General features: G+C 36.9%; 1 protein-coding gene across 1 annotated transcript; it reads right to left on the bottom strand.

Moving 5' to 3' along the window:
* Positions 1 to 10741: 10741 nt before the first annotated feature.
* LOC306856649 (prolyl 3-hydroxylase 1-like) lies at positions 10742 to 21039 on the bottom strand. Its single transcript, XM_079396010.1, has 15 exons — positions 20536 to 21039; positions 19478 to 19630; positions 19128 to 19317; positions 18800 to 18931; positions 17528 to 17667; positions 17326 to 17415; positions 17190 to 17242; positions 16981 to 17096; positions 16742 to 16899; positions 16554 to 16646; positions 15432 to 15570; positions 15241 to 15331; positions 15082 to 15157; positions 14541 to 14681; positions 10742 to 12708 (listed from the first exon to the last, which is right to left on the bottom strand). The coding sequence occupies exons 1-15, from the start codon at positions 20989 to 20991 to the stop codon at positions 12226 to 12228; spliced, it is 2511 nt and encodes an 836-aa protein (XP_079252136.1). The 5' UTR covers positions 20992 to 21039; the 3' UTR covers positions 10742 to 12225.
* Between the last annotated feature and the right edge of the window lie 102 nt (positions 21040 to 21141).

Raw genomic sequence — 21141 nt, 5'->3', positions numbered from 1 at the left:
TCAACAACCCATTTGCGTAAAGTGATAGCTTATATGTAGAAAATCTCAACTGTCTGATTTTTATTTTGTCGAAAAATGTAAATATATTATCACCAAGCTCTTTATCATTTTTGATGAAATCCGAGAGCTTTCTGACCCTGCATAGACAGCAATGCAACTGACACGTTCAAGGCCCAGAAAGGTCGTAAAGACATCGTTAAAATAGTCCATGTGAGATAAGCGGTTCAACTTTGTTTTACCCTTTAAGATAATGAACATTAGCATCATGATTTTCTGTAAATCTGCTTTGAAACAATGTGAATTATGAAAAGATTTTTACAGATTACTGACTGGCCCAACTGAAGAGTCCACTGCTAAGTCTTGGATCCATATAACCAAATACTTCTCCTCAGCAAGTCACCTGATTTGAGGTATCTTTCATCTCTATAGGATGATAAATGGTGTGGGAGGAGTTACGCCCCAAAGTTTAATACTTAAGGTTAGTGGTTTCTTTCAAATTCCTAGCACTGCAATAGCAATAGTAATGCTTGCCCTATCAACGACCACAAATAGCTACAACAACAAAAACATCATAAAAAAATCTCCAGACCTCAAACTGCAATCAACTTTTGGACCATTTTAAATTAAATATTAATTAATCTGGCATCTAAGAACTTGTAGATGGCCATTACACAAGAGCTGTGAACAAGGACTTATGAAAAACAAGTCATTATTTCATTGACCTCGAAGAGGTGGGGCAGTTCTGTGTTTTCCAAAATGTCTCATTAGGTTTTTCTTTGAAGCATCCTCTCGAAACAGGATTAGCCTCCACGGTCCACCCCGACACAGAGTTAGGGGTCGAATACGCACTCGTGGTATTAGTTTTATTACAGGGAGAGGAGTTAATTATCTAGATAGCAATGAACCTTCTTTTTTTCCAGAAACCACAAGACTATCCATTCCTTCTTTCCATTCATCCACAACCCCATCCCTCAATACAAGTCACACACATGCACAAAGATGAATTCATAATCCCAGCCCCCATCCCATGCACCGATCACCCCAGGGTTGCTGTTTACATTCGAGTGGGTCTCACTGAACTATGTAGCTCAGACAAACCCTTTTACAAACAGCTCATCAGCCCATCTCTCTGCATGGATTAAAATACCATGTAACCATGCTTGTATGCGCCTGCACAAAACCCACCGGGGGTAACAAGACTGATCCAATGTTCACGGCGATCAGCATGGGAGACGAATTGACTGACAGATGGAGTAAATTAACTTGAACAGCATACTTCCTTCATATTTGAAACAATCTCTTTCAGACACTGGAAATGTCAAATGTGTGTGAAATGGTGTTGTGATCTATTTCATTTTAATTATTTATTTTATTTTATTTCATTTTTTTGCCCTCTTAGTCCTGGTCTATTTCACAAATGTATGAACAAATCCTGATTTCCCAGACAGTTGCCACTGTTTATTTTTCTATGCAAAGAAAATTAAGAGAAGTTTCCAAAAGATTTGGGCATTTTTAGAAAAAAAAAGCCTAAAAATTTAGTTGTGTGTGTGTAAAGTAGGCTTTATTTTGTGGACTTAATTACAAGGAAAATAAATAAGTTAATTTATTCTGATTGCAGTGCTTCTCTAAACAGAAATGAAGTGTTGTTGACTCTTAAAACATAAAAAGGTGTAACTCGTCATCCTTCTCTCAGCCATCGTAGCACAAGCAAAGTTATACATGGCTTGAGTTTTTTTTTTTTTTTTTTTGCCCTGTAAAATGTTTTTGTAATGCTGGAATATAACTGTCTCTATGGATTTCCAGACTGAATGTTTACAAGATGTTCGAAGAGCTCCAGCCATTGTGGCAGTTTTTGAAGAATATTTCACTCTTTATGATTGGAGTACAACACCTCATGCAATCTACAGTATAACAGTGCTGTTCTGTTGCTTGTCTTCTCCAAAGATCATTCTGATTCCAGATTCAGACACAATCAACAAGGTATAGTATGAATAATACAAATAGTAAGTTGAGCAATTTGAGGTTTTGTAAATTGAGAAAAGTGTAGCTATAATTCAACATTTACATGCTAAGATAAGGGAAAAAGCAGTTACACTTTATTTTGATAGTCCACTTTAGACATTCTACTAACTATAAGTAACTTTGTAACTACATGTCAACTTAATATCAACTAATTCTCATTAATTTGCAACTACATATCTACTAACTCTCAGAGTAGACTCTTAGGTTAGGTTTAGGGTTAGTAGAATACGTTGACATATACTTGCAAAGTTTCTCATAGTCAGTATGTTGTATGTTTTAAAGAAGTTTTTAAGCAGATGGTCAACTAATACTCTAATGACTGCTAGTTGACATGTAGTTGCAAAGTTATTTACTTTTAGTAGAATGTCTAAAGTGGACTATCAAAATAAAGTGTTACCAAAACGACTTTATTCAACAATTCGTCTCCTCTGTGTCAGTGTAGCGTCATTTTGGAGAGTATCCGCTGAACACAAACTGCATACGCTGTTCTGTGTCAGCCGCACATCACAGATACGTCTTTTAAATTTGTTTATGCTTTGATTTAAACAAAAACACTGCATCCTTGTGGCGCGGCTGACAAAGTAATCAACTGCCAAGCTACTCTATTGCCAGTATTGGGAAATTTACACTGCTACTGCCTTTAGTACAGTGTCCAAATTAGCCTTCATTTTGACTTGTCAATATGTTGGAAAATGTTATTTCTTTGTGGGAACTGAAGAAATAAATGTACCATAGATACTCAAGTTACCCAACATGCTTTGTGGCTGGGGTAAATTTGATCTACATACCCATTTGGACTGTAAAAGTGTATTCAGAATGTAATGCAATACATATAATTGTTTCTATGATGTGTTTTTAAATATGTCCCGAAACTAATTTTTAACAGTAAAAGCTGGAATACACTACATTATTTTTTTAAATATGAACAGATCTGAAAACCCTAGGCACAGACTTTTGTAAATGTTACAGAGAAATATTGGATATCATACACTAAACAACTAAACGAATACAGCAAACTCACACAGAAACATAGAAGTAGTAGATGCTAGTAGACGCATGACAAATGAAAACAATATGTGTTCTAAAATCAGCTTAATTTCAGATATGTTTGATATCCTCCAACTGGATGGAATCACAGTCTCAATCTAAAAAAAAAACTCAAAAAGTGTCATTGGCTCCAGACTGTTCAAAAATCTGTGCAAAAGTAGCAAAATTGTAAACTATTCAATCTAAAAAAAGACACAAAAAATAGTGAATATAACAGAAAGGTTGTTTCATTTTGTACAAAGAGTCTGTAAATCACATGACTAATGAGATTGATGAACTAAACAAATTAGGGAGTAATCAAATTGTAAAGTGTACTCAGCCGCTGTTATGTTCATGTGGTTAGAAGGGTGGGAATGTTGCGATGCAATCTAATATGAAAATCTAATTTAATATTGCACAAAGAGGAACACAGTATGCCAGGCATCCTAAATGTGTTGAGCTGAAACAATACATTTTGGCTGTCAGTATATTTCAAGACAAACGTGGTACTGAGAGTATTTCCTATTCCAAAAAAGCAAGGTGTCAAGCCAGTCTGTAAATATCTGAAGTTGTCAGTTTGATTAAAGGTAGTAAAATTGCCCAAAATCAAAAGCGGGGAAAAAATGGGTAAATGGAAACTGCTGTACTGGAAACAATTGTCAATGAAGCTTTAACAGTGTTATTGAAAAGAGGAAATAGATTTTCGAACATGATCAAAGAGTCCGTCTCATGTGACAATGCCTTTTCTCATCAATCATTCTGAAATCCATATGTGGCTGTATGACCCCGTTCCAAATTTGCTGTTGCCGTACACTGAGCACGAAATACGTCTTTGCATTAAGGAAGGTGGTCAGATCCTGTCCGTTTTTCCACTCCTCTTTTTCCAGGCCCTTAAGCTGAGCTTAAAAATCAGCTGACATGATCAAAGATACCAAGTCATATTCCAGCTAACGAGACTCGAGTGTTCCCGATGCATGGAGGAGACCTCCCAGAGGACGGGGACCTGCGCCATGCGTTCCGACATGGGAAAGGACTGACTTTTGTGGCCCGAGCCCCATTACCTTTCCCATAATTGCTTTTTCCATTGTTGTCGCCCACTCTTCCTTCTTTTGCATTTATTGTACACATACAGCTAAGGGAAGCCTCTTGCATTCATCCCACTTGGGCAGAGGGATCTTTTCTTTCACCCCTCTTCCATAATGTACATTTGAAGGGTTCGTGTTGAGCGTGCTTCTCAGGACATCAGAATGCACTCAACGGCAACAACGTCTAAAAAGGAACGAGAACAACAGGGGTCCCTCTTATTTGGCTATGCATTTATCTAAGTCCAGATGGGCTCTTTGTTGCCAACGGCCCCTGAATTGCCTCTTCCACCCCACCGACAGAAAAACATCAGGCTGGAGTGGTGCCTATAGAAAGTTCTGCTCGAGAGTTTCCACCTGGGCTGGAGGGAGGGAGAGAGTAGCCAACATCAACATGCCCTCGAAGGGGGCCAAGCCCCGGGGCAGAGCAGCTGAATTGGACGCGGGGGCTTGAAAATGGGGGATTAGAAGGGGAATGTGTTGGGCTAATCCACCATTATGCGGTGGCCCTCAGGTCTTTAGTGACCTCAAAGAGTATAAGAGCATTCTGCCGCCCAGAGAAAACCAGAAAACTATCCGAGCAATATCTAATGCGGTGGCAGAATTTAATTTCTGCCCCTAAATCAGGACAAGTGATGCCAGACCTTGCTGTGGCCTGTTGCATCCATGACAACTCAACATCTTTATTTGACAGATCTCCAACCAGCAAAGACGACCCACAAGTAGTTGCTAATTCTGCCTACATACTCGTAATGGTTCCATTAACTCTTTCCCCGTCATTGTGGGAATTTTCCAGCTTTCTGTGTTTACAATACAACCTCACGTTGTGTTAATCACGTTTACACACTGCCTCCAAAACGTTCGTTTGTCATAAAAAAATCGGATCAGGTTCAATTTTCTGCGTTTTCGCACCCGTAGCAAGCATTTTGATAGGAAAGGATGACGAATACGGAAAAAAATGGAAAAACGCATATGAAAACTTCGGACTCAGTGTGTTATGACCTTTATAGCAGAAGCTGAAACAAATGATCACATATGTAAGTACTGTAGATATAAATAACGTGATTAACAAACATTCAACAGCATCATCAAAATATCAAAATAAAATAAAATCAAAACTGCCTAACATTACCAAATGAAATGATGATCCAGGAACTGGTTTAGGACTGTGCAAGCTTTGGAGGGGCTCCATCTGGTTTTTATCATCATTCTAAATCCAAACTGGATGTAGTTTTCGACAAAAAGTAGATTTTCTCAGGTTTTTGTTCAAAATGTTGCTCTTTTCATTAAACATACTTTCTTTTGACCAGGAGTGTTTCCTCTGAAGAAGGCAAGGGAGGCAATGCCTCCCCAAAATCTTGGATGAGAAAAAAATCTGTAGTACAAAAATAGAACAACAACAGTATTATAAAATATATAAATCGCTTGTTTTTCTAAAGAAATATTGTTCAACAGCGACACCAGCAGGTAAATTTACAGCGGGAGTCGGCATCTCTCTCACCTCCCCTGAGCCCATTGAGTTTTAACAGACCCCCTAAAGCATGCGGTGGGTTTGGTGGGGGGTAATTAAGAATGAATGGGGGAAAGTCACGTGAGATGACTCCATCGCAATATGATTGGATATGACTGGTTATGATCAGTCTGAATGAATAATGTCTTTAAAGGGAAGACTAATAAAAAAGTAAGTAAACAACTCACACACTTAGATATAACCCACTTTGTCACATAAAAATAAGACTTAAAATGGCTTGAAAACATGATCTGTGGGAGTTTTTAAGTGAGTAATCAGTTATCTCTTTGTCTTTGACCAATATTTCCACAATCGCACTGACTTGGAGCCTGTCCCAGCCCGGCACCGGAATGATCCAAGTCTTAGGGGAAATAAGACGACAGTTCATTGCAGTAACCACTGAAGTCATCATTCAGGCATCCATCAAAATATACCAACAATGCCACCCTCTGTCTCCATTTAGACAAGATTTGGTTAAGATTTTAAATAACTTGATTAATGAAATGGGAATACTTTTATGTGCATTTATGACTCCAGTGGACGTGAGCTGGCAGGGTTTAGGGCTTTTGCAGATGACTATTTCAGCTATTGTTTACTCTATCTGTATTTTACAGAAGCCCTATAGGCCTTTTTTGACTTGTTTTGTAGTGAACTTAACTTAATTTTCTTGTGGTTACTACAAAACAACAGTTGTGTTTGCGATCTTGATTTTCTCTTGATGGCAACATAAAGATGTTTATTTAACGTTTTCTCTTTTTCCTTGGTCTGAAGATCACAAAAGGCATTAAATACTGCTGCAAATTGTTTGCCAATTAAATGGTTTGTGAGAAACAGTGAGAAATCTGTCAAGATTACAATAAGAATTGTATTAAAAAATTAATGCACTGTAGTTATTTTTTATTATTAATATTTTTTTCTGTAGCAGGTACTGAGTTACATACTATGTTATTCCACAACATTACTTCAACATTAGTGTTTGTGCAGTTTATAAAATGAAAAAACAAAAGCACTTATCCTATATTTATATTGCACATTCACATTTATATTCATGTAGAATTGAATTAATCCCAATAATAACCAACAGTTTATCTAGTCAGATTCATGAACTGCGTCTAGTTTACAATTTGACCTTAAAATGTCAATCTTTTTGTGTTTAACTTGACTGTTAGTCTGATAAAGAAAACCTACAGATTGTGTGGAAGTACATAGTCTGATATGAATGGACACCGTCAGCATGTATATTTACTCAGATGGCTTTATTTTCAGAACTTGAATTATTTTATTTCATTGCATGATTATTAGCAACTCCCTGAAATTTAACTCAATCAGGATATGGTTAAATATCTGACAATTATCATATTCATTGGCTCAAATAACTCATTAAAGCTTGCCAATGTGTTTAGATTCACTTAGAAAAGTGTTGTGATTATAATGAAAAGGATCAAATTCGTGTCTGACATTTGTCCTGTTGCTCTTGCCTCATGGAAACTTTGGCTGATTCCATGTCAGGTCCTGTTAGCCTGCTGTTTTTCAGCCACCTTTTCAAGCTGTAGAGTTGGAATTCATTTCGTCAGGATGCGTCCTGCTGCGTCCGGCTAAATCCTGCCCTGGGAGAGACGTGCTGAGTCTGTCTCTGTGGAAACCACTAATGGATACTTTCAACCTCCTCACTTTCATCTAACGTTACTTCAGTGAACAGAGAAAACAACTGACACTTCTTTCAAAGGGCACATCATTGACTTCTGGGAATTGGTCGTGTTTCTTGCACTTTTTCTCCTGTCTTTACAGGAAGGAGCTGTTCTCAGCAGAATACTTTATCACGAGACCTAGTTTTGACATTTACAGCAGTGCCCTATCTCACCTTACTGTAAAAATGTAAGATGTTAATAAGCTTTTTTATTGACAAGAGGTCCCTGTAATTTCACTGAATCTGAAGTCATTGCCTGTTGAATTCAAATATATTTATTTGCATGTGCTCTTTGCATCTGATTCATATTGTGCATAAGCAAATGAGATGCGAAAGGAAAACTGACTTTTGTGTGTAAGGTGCAATCATTAATAAGTCTTATTTACATTTAAAAATATATCTATATTTAAATTAAATGCTATTCCTGCTCAGTAAGCACTTGGTTTTTGCCCATTTATTATTATTATTATTATTATTATTATATATGTCTAAATATTTTTTTTTATTTTAGGTTATTTTGGTAAATAAATTTAAAATAAATGAAACTGAGAAGCCTTGGCAACTAGCTTAAATAAATAAATAATTTCAAGTAATGAAAGTTTTATCATTTTAGTTTTCATTTTCATTAACTATAATAACACTTTCTTGCTGTGAACAATTATCCATGTTTTTAATTTTTTAATTTTTGCTTTGACTTCATAATAGCATGCAGAGCTTCTACTTTCATTTAGTCTGAATAAATCCTTCCTATCTCTCTCTCTCTCTATATATATGTATATGCACACACACACACACATAAAAAAAATAATAATAATTTTCCTAAAGACCAGGGCTGCATTTCCCAAAAGCATCGTAAGCCTAAGTTGATTGTAGTTCCATTGTCACCAATAGAGCTATGATCAACTTAGGCTTACAATGCTTTTGGGAAACGCAGCCCAGATTGTTCAGGCAACACAACACATATTTGATGCTAAAAATATGTAGTCCCACACATTCCTGTTAGTGAATAAGAAACAGGTTGTTTAGTGGATTTGCCCCTCTGTGTCCCGTAAGGCTCAGGGGTGAATGCCATTGTAAATGTCTGATAATGGAGTAAGACAAAAGATCTAGTATGGACACAACAGAGCATGTATCATACCGCTTGGTACTGAGCACAGATTACTTCTGAGTGAAAAGGCATATATACATGTAATACTGTATTGTATGCCAGTCACAGTGTTAAGGCTTTGCTTTTCTTTTCTGTCCGAACAATAGCCAGCCACATACACCACAATCCCTAAATCAGACAATGTGGTCTGTGTCTCCAAGAGTTTGTATGACACGGCGGGCAGCCCCACACAAAGACGGCATACAGCGGAGACACACGCCCAAGAACTGTAAATGTGCTCGGGTAGCCATCAAACATATCTGAATGCAAGCAAACTTCATGTGATAGTTTCTTCATGAGTGTCTCTACATAAATATATCATGCATTTCAGTGGAAAGTGATTTGCGTCACAGATTGAACTGACCAGCAGCGATGCTAATTAACCCCGGCCCTTATGCACACAAGTCAGTGTCCTCATGTAAGGGGTCAGATGGACACGCGTGGAGTGTGCAGATGACAAAAGAAAACATCCAACACTACAGAAAGAGCTTCTAAAGCCATTAACATGGAAGTCTGAATTATTTTGCATTTGTTTTACATCTCATCAGCTCAAACAAAAGACAATGGATGTGTGGTAACAGTAAAGGACTGAACCAAGTATCCACACACCAGCAATCACAACACTTTAAACTCATAAAGTATGTAAGATATGTTTCATAACGTATATGCATGAAGTCTGAAGTGTTTGGTCATTGCTAATGGCTTTTTGCCACTTTCAGGGCAAACAAACCTACCAAGAATACCATCTCTGAGGTATATTTCTTTCCTTCAAGCATACTAAATAGTGTATATTTCATGTGCATACACTGCTTCCAGCTTCCAGTGACACATATACACACATTATATACATATATATATATACACACACACACACACACACACACATATTATTATTATTTTGTTTTTTGTGATAGTTCATGAGTTCCTTCAGGTCCCACAAATTCTTTTTTTTTTCTCTCTCTCTCTCAGCATCTTTTGCGTATTTGAATCCTTTCCAGCAATAACTGTAGGATTTTGAGACCATCTTGTGTTGGGATGTGTTGAAACCATTTTTTACTCAAATATTCAAAATTTTCAAAATGACACTAACTGCTACTCCAAATAGTTAGCTGAGATAGCTTAAACAGCCAACTAAACTAAAGGTAACTAAAGATTATTTTAAGTCAAACACGAACACTTACTTTTTAAAGCTGAAAGAATACATTGTTTTTATTCTAATGTTGAATCTTAAGTAGTGACAATCGCAGCAATCATTTTTTAAAGTGTATTTACAAAGAAACAAGACATTGCATTTTGAAGTAGAAAGACTGAAATGGTATTTTCTTTCTCGAACAGTCATTTTATTAACTACGAAAAATCATGTCTGGTGTTACTGGCTTCTAAAAGGAAATTCACCAGTTTTTTGTTGATTATTTATTTCTAGAACACCCTTGGTTAATGTTAGAATAAAAAAACTCAAGGGGTGATTGATACTGTGCTTAAATATTCTTTCCACCCAGTGTAACGAGGCCTGTTGAGTAACATTTTGACTATAAGAGTCATTGTCCCCATCAGTCCCTGGCATTCTGCTCATGGCTAGTTCTGCCCACTCCTCAGCAGTGGGAGGTACACAAGAGAAACTGTTTGTGCCGCTAACAAGGGGAGGTAAAGACACACGAGGGGTCTCATTGCAGCTGCCACAGGTCACCTTTCACGTTCACCTCCACAATTCAACTGCCAGCACGCTCCAGGTGGACTATTCAATGCCTCTTTGAAAGCTGTGGCCTAATAAGTAAGAGCAAAACACGTCAGAATGAATTGAAACAGTTGCTCTTATGCCGTAAAACTGTGCATTGTGTATTATATAAACTCTTTAGATGCAAATGATAAGATGTCAACAAATAACCCAGAGAAGCTTGGAAGATGGTGTAAAAGCTTATAATTTCCTCAAAAGATTGAGTAAACCAACAAAACAATGGGGTTTGGTTTGCTAGCCAATTCCTTACCACAAAATGTGGATATTGTTTACTGGTTAGCATGGGAATGCTAAGTGTGCAAAACAGCCATTGCAATATGTGCAAAAAAATAAGTGCAAAATATCTTAGAATTTTTGTCACTATTAGCTATATTGCTAATAGCAATTAATAATTTACATAAGCGACATCATTCTAGAAAGTATTGTTCATCAATATTTTGAATGTTTTCCCCAAAGAGAAAGGCTGTCAATTTAAAATGATAAAAGCTCATTTAATTTTAACCTCAAAATTACCAGACTTTGACGATGGACTCACTGGATTCATGTTTGTTTATTTATTGCCATAATACATAGTTGTTTATTACTGTATCGCTAATAGCTGTTTACAGTGATCTTGGTGGTCATTTTTGTCAACTCTCTAGCAGCAGGTGTCAATATAACATTACAGTAGTGATGTTTTTAATTTAGACTTTATTAGATATAAAAGTTTGTCTTTTTGATGGCTTGTTTAATGATGTATGATCATATTGCAGTTAAATCGCTAGCCTGATGATGTTTGAATAAGAGAAAAATCCACAGCATGATTACTGCAGTGACTCTGATGCCCTTCCAAGATTTTTACCCCAGTCACTGCATAAAAGGAATCAGAATAAACTATTTTCAGCAGCAATTGACATTATCAAGCAGATGGAAGAAAAGACTCTTTAAGGAGTAATTGTAGGTGTCCTAAAGACTGCCTTGAATATAATTGGCAATGCAGCTGTCCAGAAAATTGCACTGGGTGGACCAGACATGAAGAAGAACAAACAAAATACTTAAAATAGAGGACAAAATGAAAGAAACAACCACTGTGAAATAGCCATTGTGGCATTTCAGAATGACTATTTTATATAAGAATGCCTCAAACAACTACAGCGGGTGTTGCTGGAAACAACGTACTTGGAGAGTCATTTCAGAAAAAGCATGAAACGGGTGCTCATCTCCATGCTACCACCTAGTGCGAGTGTTACGGTAGTGCATATTCATGAACTCACTTGAGTTTGCTAAATCACTTTAATATCCTATGTAGAAAACGGAATTTATGGATGAGTAAGCCAACGGTGAACGTGATTTCACTAAGTACAAATGTTCCTGGATCAACATCCTTGTTGATCCTGGAACAACATTCCAATCAACCAATTAGAATTGAGAGATCATTTTCAGGAAATATCTGTTGTAGGCTTACGATCAGGTTTTCCCACTGATTTTATGAATAAATTATGGGTTGGGTTAGGTTTATGGATAGGGATTGGGTTAAGTCTATATTTTTGGACAGTAATGTTGATCCAGGAACATGTCATGCTTGGCAAAATCACCATGGCATCCCACAACATCTCAGCATTGTGCCTATGAGTTTTTAACCACTCACTAAAAATGTACTGCACTGTTATAATTTAAAAAGATGTCACTTTTATTCAGTAACTATTGTGGGAATGCAAAGTGGCAAATGCAATCTCTGAAAGCTGCCATAGTCTTTCAAGGAGTATGAAATGTTTTACTACTCTATTTTGGTTCCTGAGACAAGCAAATCTTTAATTATAATTCAGGTAAAACAGAAAACACAACACTCAACTCTCAACTTGACAACCTAACTTGTCAACTCAACACACAACAGTCAACTTGATTGTCAAATTCATGAGTCTTTAAAAACGATGTACAAAAGCACAAACCCATCAGTACTCCTCTTTCAATGATTAAAAAAATAATAAAAAAAAATAAAAACTCAGAATCAAACACAAAACCTCTTCTGCATGAGGCTCATAACTCATCCTTGTGGTTTTCAGCTGTAGAGTCTTTAGGTTCTGTGCTCTTTGGCTTTGCAGTATTTTTAACAGTTGCTTTGCCTGTTTTCTTCTTTTCATCTGATGTTACAGGTTTTGTCTTGTTAGCTGTTTTTGATTTCTTTTTCTGTGCTGTAGTGGTTTTTGTTTTGGCTGACACTTTGCTCTTTGTTTTGTCTGCTTTAGCTTTTGTTTGGGATTCTGTTTTCTTTTTAGATGCTTTGGCCTTTGGTTTTCCACTTTTTTTCACCACTTTGCTGTCAGTTTTGTTATCCTCAGTCACTTTGCTGTGTTGTTCTGTAGATGTGCTTGTCTTTACTGTTTCATTTTCTGTTGTTTTAGCCAAAACTGTTCCTTCATGTTCAGAGGGTTTCGTGTTACTGTCCATTTCTGTTTTCTGGACATCAGCTTCAACTGGGCTGGAAAGCTTTTTCAGAAGTTCTTCAACATTTAAACGCTCCTGTGGACACAACACAATGCAACAAGGTTAGACAAACGAGGGAACTATTAACAATTACGTCTTAAGACAAAACAGGCCAGTGTTATTTTAATATTATTTATATGGTAATGTGGATCTTGGACATTACCATATAACTCCTCCAAACTCATTTTAAACACTGGTGTTCCACAGGGCTGTGTGCTAAGCCCAATCCTGTACTCCCTCTTCACCCACAACAGCATACCTGTACTTGGCTCTAACATTATAATCAAGTTTGCAGATGACACCACGGTGGTAGGCCTTATCAGTGGTGATGATGAGACAACCTACAGGGAAGAGTTCAGCACCTGGTAGGGTGGTGTGCCAACAACAATCTGGCACTCAACACCCAGAGGACCAAGGAACTGATTAGGCAGTCTAGGACAGATGACACACACTCTCATCTACATTGATGGAGCCAAAGTGGAACATGTGACTAGCTTTAAGTTCCTTGGTCTCCATATCTCTGAAGATCCTTCTTGGACACCTCCACTCTCATCAAAAAGGCATAACAGCACTTTTATTTCTTTAGGACTATAAGGAAAGCTCACTTGTCCCCTCACATTGAACTTTTACCCCTGCACTATTGAGAGCATCCTAACAAACTGCATCACTGTGTGGTACAGCAACTGCACTGTCTCAGATCGGAAAGCCCTCCAGGGGGTGGTGAAAACAGATCAATACATCACTGGTGTTCAGCTACCCTCCATCAAATACATTCACTACAAACTCTGGACAATAACCTGCCCCCACTGCATGTTTACAATGTTTATTATTATGCATCCTGCTTTTGCACATTTCTTTGTACTTCCACCTCATAGTGCCATTTGCATTGTATACCACACATCTGTGGTCCTATATATATATATATACACACACACACACATTCAGTATTTCTATATTTATTCTGTATAGTGCATTTCTGTGTTTATACCTCTTCATTTGCACCTTGTATTTACAAATACTTGTACAGCTGGTGTCTGCTTCTGTACCTCAAACTTTGCACTCCATAAACATCTTATTGTATATACATACTTTTCTGTATATTACATTATATCTATATACATATTGCTATTACTAAGTAATATTAATAAGTAATATTGTTGTATATTACTTATTACTTCTGGTTAGACGCTGACTGCATTTCATTGGCTCTGTACTTGTACTCTGCACAATGACAATAAAGTTGAATCTAATAGTATTTTTTTAGTTTTGAGTTTTAGTCATTTGTTATGTGCTTTTGTCATTTTTATTAATTTTTAATATTTCTATTTAGCTTTTATTATTCCTTTAGTTGGTAACACTATTTTAGGGTCACTTAACTAGTTGCTTATTAGGATGCATATTACTAGCATATTAGCCCTTTATTAGCAGCAATTAAGCACATATTAATGCCTTATTCTACATGACTTTATTCTACATCCCTAATCCTACCCAATACCTAAAATTAACAACTACCTTACTCACTATTAATAAGCAGCAAATTAAGAATTTATTGAGGAAAAGGTCGTAGTTAATAGTGAATAAGTGTTCCCTATTCTAAAGTGTTACCACTTAGTTTTAATATATCTGTACTTCAACTTATTCTATTTCAGTTAGTTGCAAAGGCCACATTTCTAATTTTCATTTAAGATGTAAAGTTTCAGTTTGTTTTATTCAGTATTTATTCATTTATTTATTCTTTATTTCAATTAATAGTTTGAGTTAACAATAACAACACCACAACACACCCCATGAAAGTTCGAATCTACAGTAATTCCTATTTTATCGCTTTATTTTACCATTCACAGAACAGCACTGAAAGTCATACTTGCCTTCTCATTGTGATGAGGATCCAGAGTAAACTGAAGCACTACAGCACACCTCTGGCCTTTGGTTACTGCGGTCACTCCATGAAGGTTCTCCTGTCCAGCTCTGAATCCCACGACTCTACCACACTGAGGCTTCACCACTGCCTGAAGAGACGGTAGAGGGAAATAATATCCGTCTTAGAAAATTCATGCCACAAAAACACATTTTAACAACACAATTAAAATGTCTAACATGAATCTACTTTTAAACTAGTTTTTCAACCTACAATACTCATTACTCGTAATAACGCTTAATAAATTAAATGTGACTCTACATACAGGAAACAAAAACAAAGTGATAAACAGCAGTATTTTACAACATAATTATTTAGTTTGAAATTGAATCGGTTGAATTGGTTCATAGAAATGAACTGTTTGAACAAACTGATTTTCTAAAATTAATCAGACTTCCCAATGACAGATTAAGATTCCAAGTCATGTTAATAGCCTCCCTTATTTTACTTAGTTACTAGTAAAAATAATGTGAAACATTTCAAAATCTCACAGAGACAGTTTTGGCATCCGAGTCAGTGAAGATAAAATCTCCCCCTTCAAAGTCGTCATTGAGGTACAAAATGGCACTACAAAGCAAAACAGAATGCATTAGTGAAAACACTATAAACTAAATAACCATGATGCTTCACTGGTTCCTCAAAAAGCAAACCTGTAGCCTTGATCGTTGTATGCTGACAGCTCTTTGATACAGCTGTTGAGCTCTGAGATAAGCAGACAGTCTGTGCGCTCTTCTTGTTTCTCTGGTATGAAAGAGACCAACACATGCTTGCTTAAGAACTAACACGGTCTGTGTTCAAGATGCAAAAATTAACATGCATTTCTCTAACAAAATCAGTTTACCGATGGCAGATCGGCAGACCAGGTTTGAGCTGGAGAAATATAGGGGCGATTCCAGACCAAAGTAGGATTCCAGAACCTTACGAATCTTCTCACTGAGGTCAGAAAACAATCGTGCACTCTTCAACGGAACCAGACCCTCCTGGCCAAGATATGAGAAAAAAAAATTAAACTGATGAATTATACAATGTACATGTAAGAAAGTCTAAGAACAAATAGTATCACTTTTGTATGTGCAATACAGAGTCTTCAAAATCTAAATCAGCCTAATACCTCAAGCATAAATGATTTTACTTCATAAACTTAAAAAAAAGAAAGGTTTCAAAAGGTTGTTTTCAGCAATGCCATAGAAGAATCATTTTTGGTTACCCAAAGAAACTTTCAGTAAACAGTTCTTGAAAGAACCTTTTTTTCTAAGTGTGAAGAACATTTAAAAAATTTAAAGGGCATTTTTTTACTATAAATAATTTTTTGTAGAACAGAAAGACTCTTCATGGAACCACAGATGCCAATAAATAACCTTTATTTTTAAGTGTATATTTGCCTTTTTGTTTTTTTTTCCAAACACATCCTACTGTTCAGAGGTTTGGGGTCAGTAAGATTAAAAAAAATAATAATTGTATACAGCAATGATGCATTCAATTGATTTAAAGTAACAGAAAAGACATGTTACAACAATTTACAACAATTCAATTTCAAATAAATGCTGATCTTTTGAACTGAAAAAATTCAAAAGATCAGAATCCTGAAAAAATGTATCACAGTTTCCACAAAAATATTAATTCTAACAAATCACGTGACACTGAAAACTGGAGTAATGGTACAGAAAATTCAGCATTGCATCACAGGAATAAATTACATTTTAAAATGTATTCAAATAGAAAACAGCTATTTTAAACTGTAAAATTATTTGACAATATTACAGTTTTTTTCTGTATTTTTGATCAAATAAATTCAGCCTTGGTGAGCATAAGAGGATTATGAACAGTAGTGTAGCTACCAAGCCCAACAAAAACAAACTAAACGACTGATAAAGTGTTGCATGTTGCTTTAACTGGTTAGAACATGGTGCAAATATTAGTTTCATGAATTCATAGAATTCAAGAGGATTTAAGTAGGTCTCACCTGCAGAGCTTTGAGAACCATTATATCCTGAAACATCTCACTCGCTGAATGAGGGGAGGGTGTTGCTTTAAAACCATCTTGAATAGCTGCTGCCTGCGAGTTTCAAATAATAAAAGAGAGAAATCTTTAGTTGACTGCAGAAAATACCTTGTTGTACTCTCTTTTGGGAAATGAAATGAGAAACATACACTGGAGAGGCGATGAAGTTCCTGACACTCATCGGATGTGGTTACGCCATCCAGCACGACCCTCTGTGAACCGTTCAGGGCTGAGGATGTCAAGGTTATCGCAATGTCATCAAACGGACGTTTGTTGGCAGTTTCTGGAGTAGAGGCTGGATTGATATCTGAAAAACACCAATTGGATGACCCAGTCATGTGCCTTGTCTATGCCTACACATGTGTTGAATTCTAATTTTAAATCTTACCGTCAGGTAATCTGGCCAGGTCTGATTCTTTACTCTTTTCTTCCACAAGTGTCTCGATCTCCTTCATCAGGTTACTGATCTCCTCTGTAATCCTCGCGGCTGTTTCTTTGTCCGCCCTGCATGCACAAGAGGAAACCAACGTCAGGTCAGTTGCATCTGATATATTATCCATGTTACTATATCAGATGCAACAACAAAGGTGTACTTACTTTTGTTTGTCTCTTAGTTTCTTGGGCATGATGTCCTCAGGGGTCCATGTGTCCTGAGACAGAATGAGGTAAAGATTTTATTATAAATTGTAATTGATCACAAATATGAGAAGCCCAAGTGTGGGTGCACACTTACTGGATCAACAAAAGTTTTACCAAACATCTCATAGCCAAAGTAAAGAAGCTCTTTTTCCAACAAAGACCTCTTAATATGCTGCTTAACAACCTGCAACAAGATAAAAGAAAAAAAGTTCAAAATGAATCTGAAGTTGTTCTACAAATCTAGTTGCTGAAGATCAAAAGCATGCTTGTGCATCAGTGGCATGTGCAGACGGAACCTCTCTGGCTGTAATGTTGACGGCTTTGTTTTCTCCCAGAACAGCGGAGTAGTATGCCAGGTTCTGAGCCATGACTGCATCCTCAGGGTGGAAGAGCAGGTATGTTTTAGTACACTCAATGGCCTGCTCGTATTTCTCACCTAGGAGAGAAATAGATTAAAGCTTTAAAAATGAACTCAGATGTAAATAATACATGATGTATTTAAAACATTCTGCAATGCACAAAAAATCAAACTTTATTAGCAACACTCCAGTGAATCAAACTGCTGCGCAAACTATATACAGCTCTTCAGTTAGGTATATATACTCGCATACAATGCATTAATGATTAATGCTAAATTATTTTAACATTATTTATATACTACGAGTGTATTTATTAATTATTAGTCCCTCCAGAGTCGTGGAGTTTGGCTTTGTGGGAAGTCGTGGCCTAATGGTTAGAGAGTCGGACTTGTAATCCGAAGGTTGCGGGTTCGAGTCTCCGGCCGGCAGGGATTGTAGGTGGGGGGAGTGAATGTCCAGCGCTCTCTCCACCCTCAATACCACGACTGAGGTGCCCTTGAGCAAGGCACCGAACCCACAACTGCTCCCCGGGCGCCGCAGCATAAATGGCTGCCCACTGCTCCGGGTGTGTGTTCACGGTGTGTGTGTGTGTGTGTGTGTGTATTTGTTCACTACTCACTGCTGTGTGTGTGCACTTGGATGGGTTAAACGCAGAGCACCAATTTCGAGTATGGGTCACCATACTTGACAATACGTCACGACTTTAACTTTAACTTTAATATTCTGAATGAACTTTTTATACTTATTTTTTTATATTTTTCAGTGTTATTAATTCTTTACTTTTAGTGCTTCAGCTCATTTTTGTTAGCTGCAAAGGCAAGACTTCTAATTTCATTTTTTTTTTCAAGTTTATGCTTTTTATCTAAAATGTTATTTGATTACAGATTTAGTTCAGTTACTGAAAGTAAAAAAACTTTTAATTTGCTGCTTATTAATAGTTAGTAAGGTAGTTGTTAAGTTTATGTATTGGGTAGGATTAGGGATGTAGAATATGGTCATGCAGAATATGTGCTTTATAAGCACTAATAAACAGCTAATATGCTAGTAATATGCATACTAATAAGCAACTAGTTAGTGAGAATTGGTCCCTGTACTAAAGTGTTACAGAAAAAAACTATATAGACATAAAACAATATTGGTTTTAGTTAACAATAACAACACTGAAATCTGGTACTGAATATGATTATGCTGATGAAGAGCATATCGTACTGTTATAATATGAGAACTGAAGGTAGTTAAAATGCGTTGGGAGGAAATCTTCAAAAGGCTTCTCTCTTCCAGCGGTGGATGCCAGATCCACAGCACAGTTCTGTTTGCAGTTCAGAGCATGAAGGTAATGATCTGTGATCAAAGCAAATATAGACATGACTACCTCAGAAAATCCGTATTTATGAAATGTTTAGAGTAACAAGAAAAAGAGAATTCAAATGAGACATCAAACGCCACGAGATTTAAAAATGTAATCAAATTAAATTAAAAGATTACAGAGAATCTGCTGTTGTTAAGTCAAAATCAAAAGCATTGGAATACCACATGCCTGTCATAGACTGGAAGAGATCGGCGTTGTACTCCATGTAGTTGTAACCGTCGTAATTAAACGATCCCTCGCAGAGAACTCTGCATTCTTCATAAGCGGTGAAATATTCTTCGACAGCAGCCTCAAAGTGCTCGATGGCTGGGGCAAAATCTTCTGCGCTGTAATGAATCTTGCCCTCTAAAAATTCAGCCTGAAAATCAGCAATCATTTTTCAGCATTTTATAAGGCAGTAAGGTTGTCTATCTATCTATCTATCTATCTATCTATCTATCTATCTATCTATCTATCTATCTATCTATCTATCTATCTATCTATCTAGGGATACTCAAATTAATAAACATAGCTCGTACCATGTGCGGTCTCTGCTCCAGGTCCTTGAAATCCGTCGCTTGCACCCCAGCCATCATCCCGTAGTACTCTAAATTCTGTTTCATCTCTACATGGTCAGGGTTTGCCATGAAAAATGTATTTGCTGCTGCCACTGCCTTGTCAAGCTTGTTTATCTGTAAGCACAAAGAGAAACAAAAATATTCAGATGTTGGTTAGAAAACACTCATGCTTTCCAAGCTATGCTTCAGAGACAAAACTGTTCCTGGAATATAGCTAAACTTAAAAACAACAACAACAACAATACTAATAATAAAAGTCGTATGCAAGACATACGCAGCACAATTGTTTTCAACATTAATAATATATATTTATTTATTTATAGCATGTTAGAATGATTTCTGAAGGATCATGTGACACTGAAGACTGGAGTAATGATGCTGAAATTTCAGCTTTGCATCACAGGAATAAATTATATTTTAAAATATATTCAGATAGAAAATTAATATTGCACATTTTTTCCTGTTTTACTGTATTTTTGATCAAATTAATGTCTTGGCAAGCATAAGAAACTTATTTTATTTTATTTTTTTACATATATTTTATTTATGTATATATTACATAATGGTGCATTAAAGTATAGTGCTGATGTAATTCACGATGAGGCTCATGTATCCAACTATATATCTCATTTAAATCACTATTTTAAAAGTTTGTGGTATTTTAGAGCCCTTCGTTGCAGTTCTGGAAGCATCTAAAACTCTGCAAGGCTCCACCTAAAGACGTGGCACAGTGATGTGAGTTTGGGGGGGTTGGGGAAACGTGGAAGAACTTCTCAAACTTAACCATTCAATGACATCTATATAACGTTAAATGTTGTGTACAAAATGCACTTCTGCTCGGATGCACAGTTATGCACTGATATAATGTATCTGATAACAAGAAAGTCTTTGTTTACAAAAAGCTTCTTCTAAATAGCATTCTAATAATGAGATGCACGGATTTGTCCCCATTTCGGGTTACTCTTTAAAAAAAATGCGTTTCATAAGTTTTTCATGCATTTTGCAAGCCTCTTTTTTACCTTAAAGTAAGCCACTTGCAGGTAATTGTAAGGCGTCCTTGTCTTGAACTCCAGCTCTATAGCTTGACTAACTTTATGAAGTGTCGGTGGTCCCAGTTTCTCGCTTTCACATGCATTCACACAATCGGCCCGTTTGAGGATCCTCTGGAAAAACGCTAAATCCTCCACGGCCCCGGATCCTGGGATCGGGACAGCCACACCTGGGAAAGGATCCCCGAAAGCGGTGTGATTCGCGCAGGATAAGCGGCAGTGCGTCTGGATTTTACGCAGCGCTGCTTTATTCCGCAAAGCTCTCTCCATGTTCAGGATCACAGCCAGCCAGTCCTGCTTATAATACGCCTCCACCGCATTATCAAAAAGCAGATCGTATGGCTCAAATATCCCATTGCTTTGAGTGTCACACAAGGTGAAATGAGCAGTGAAGAGGATTGAGATCAGGGACAGGGTGATCCACATCTTGGAGACTGTAGGCCTGTGAGGTAGAACTCGGTTTTGGAGAATCTCCCAAAGGCTTTGGAGAGGGTGGAGCTCCAGGGCTGTGTTTAAGAACTGAGAAATTTAGGGCAACTGTGTGAACATGGACCTAGTCACAAATTGCAAAGATTG

Source organism: Barbus barbus (genome assembly GCF_936440315.1).
Source record: "Barbus barbus genome assembly, chromosome: 37".
NCBI classification, from domain to species: Eukaryota; Metazoa; Chordata; class Actinopteri; order Cypriniformes; family Cyprinidae; genus Barbus; species Barbus barbus.
This window is presented reverse-complemented; position numbering and strand designations above follow the sequence as displayed.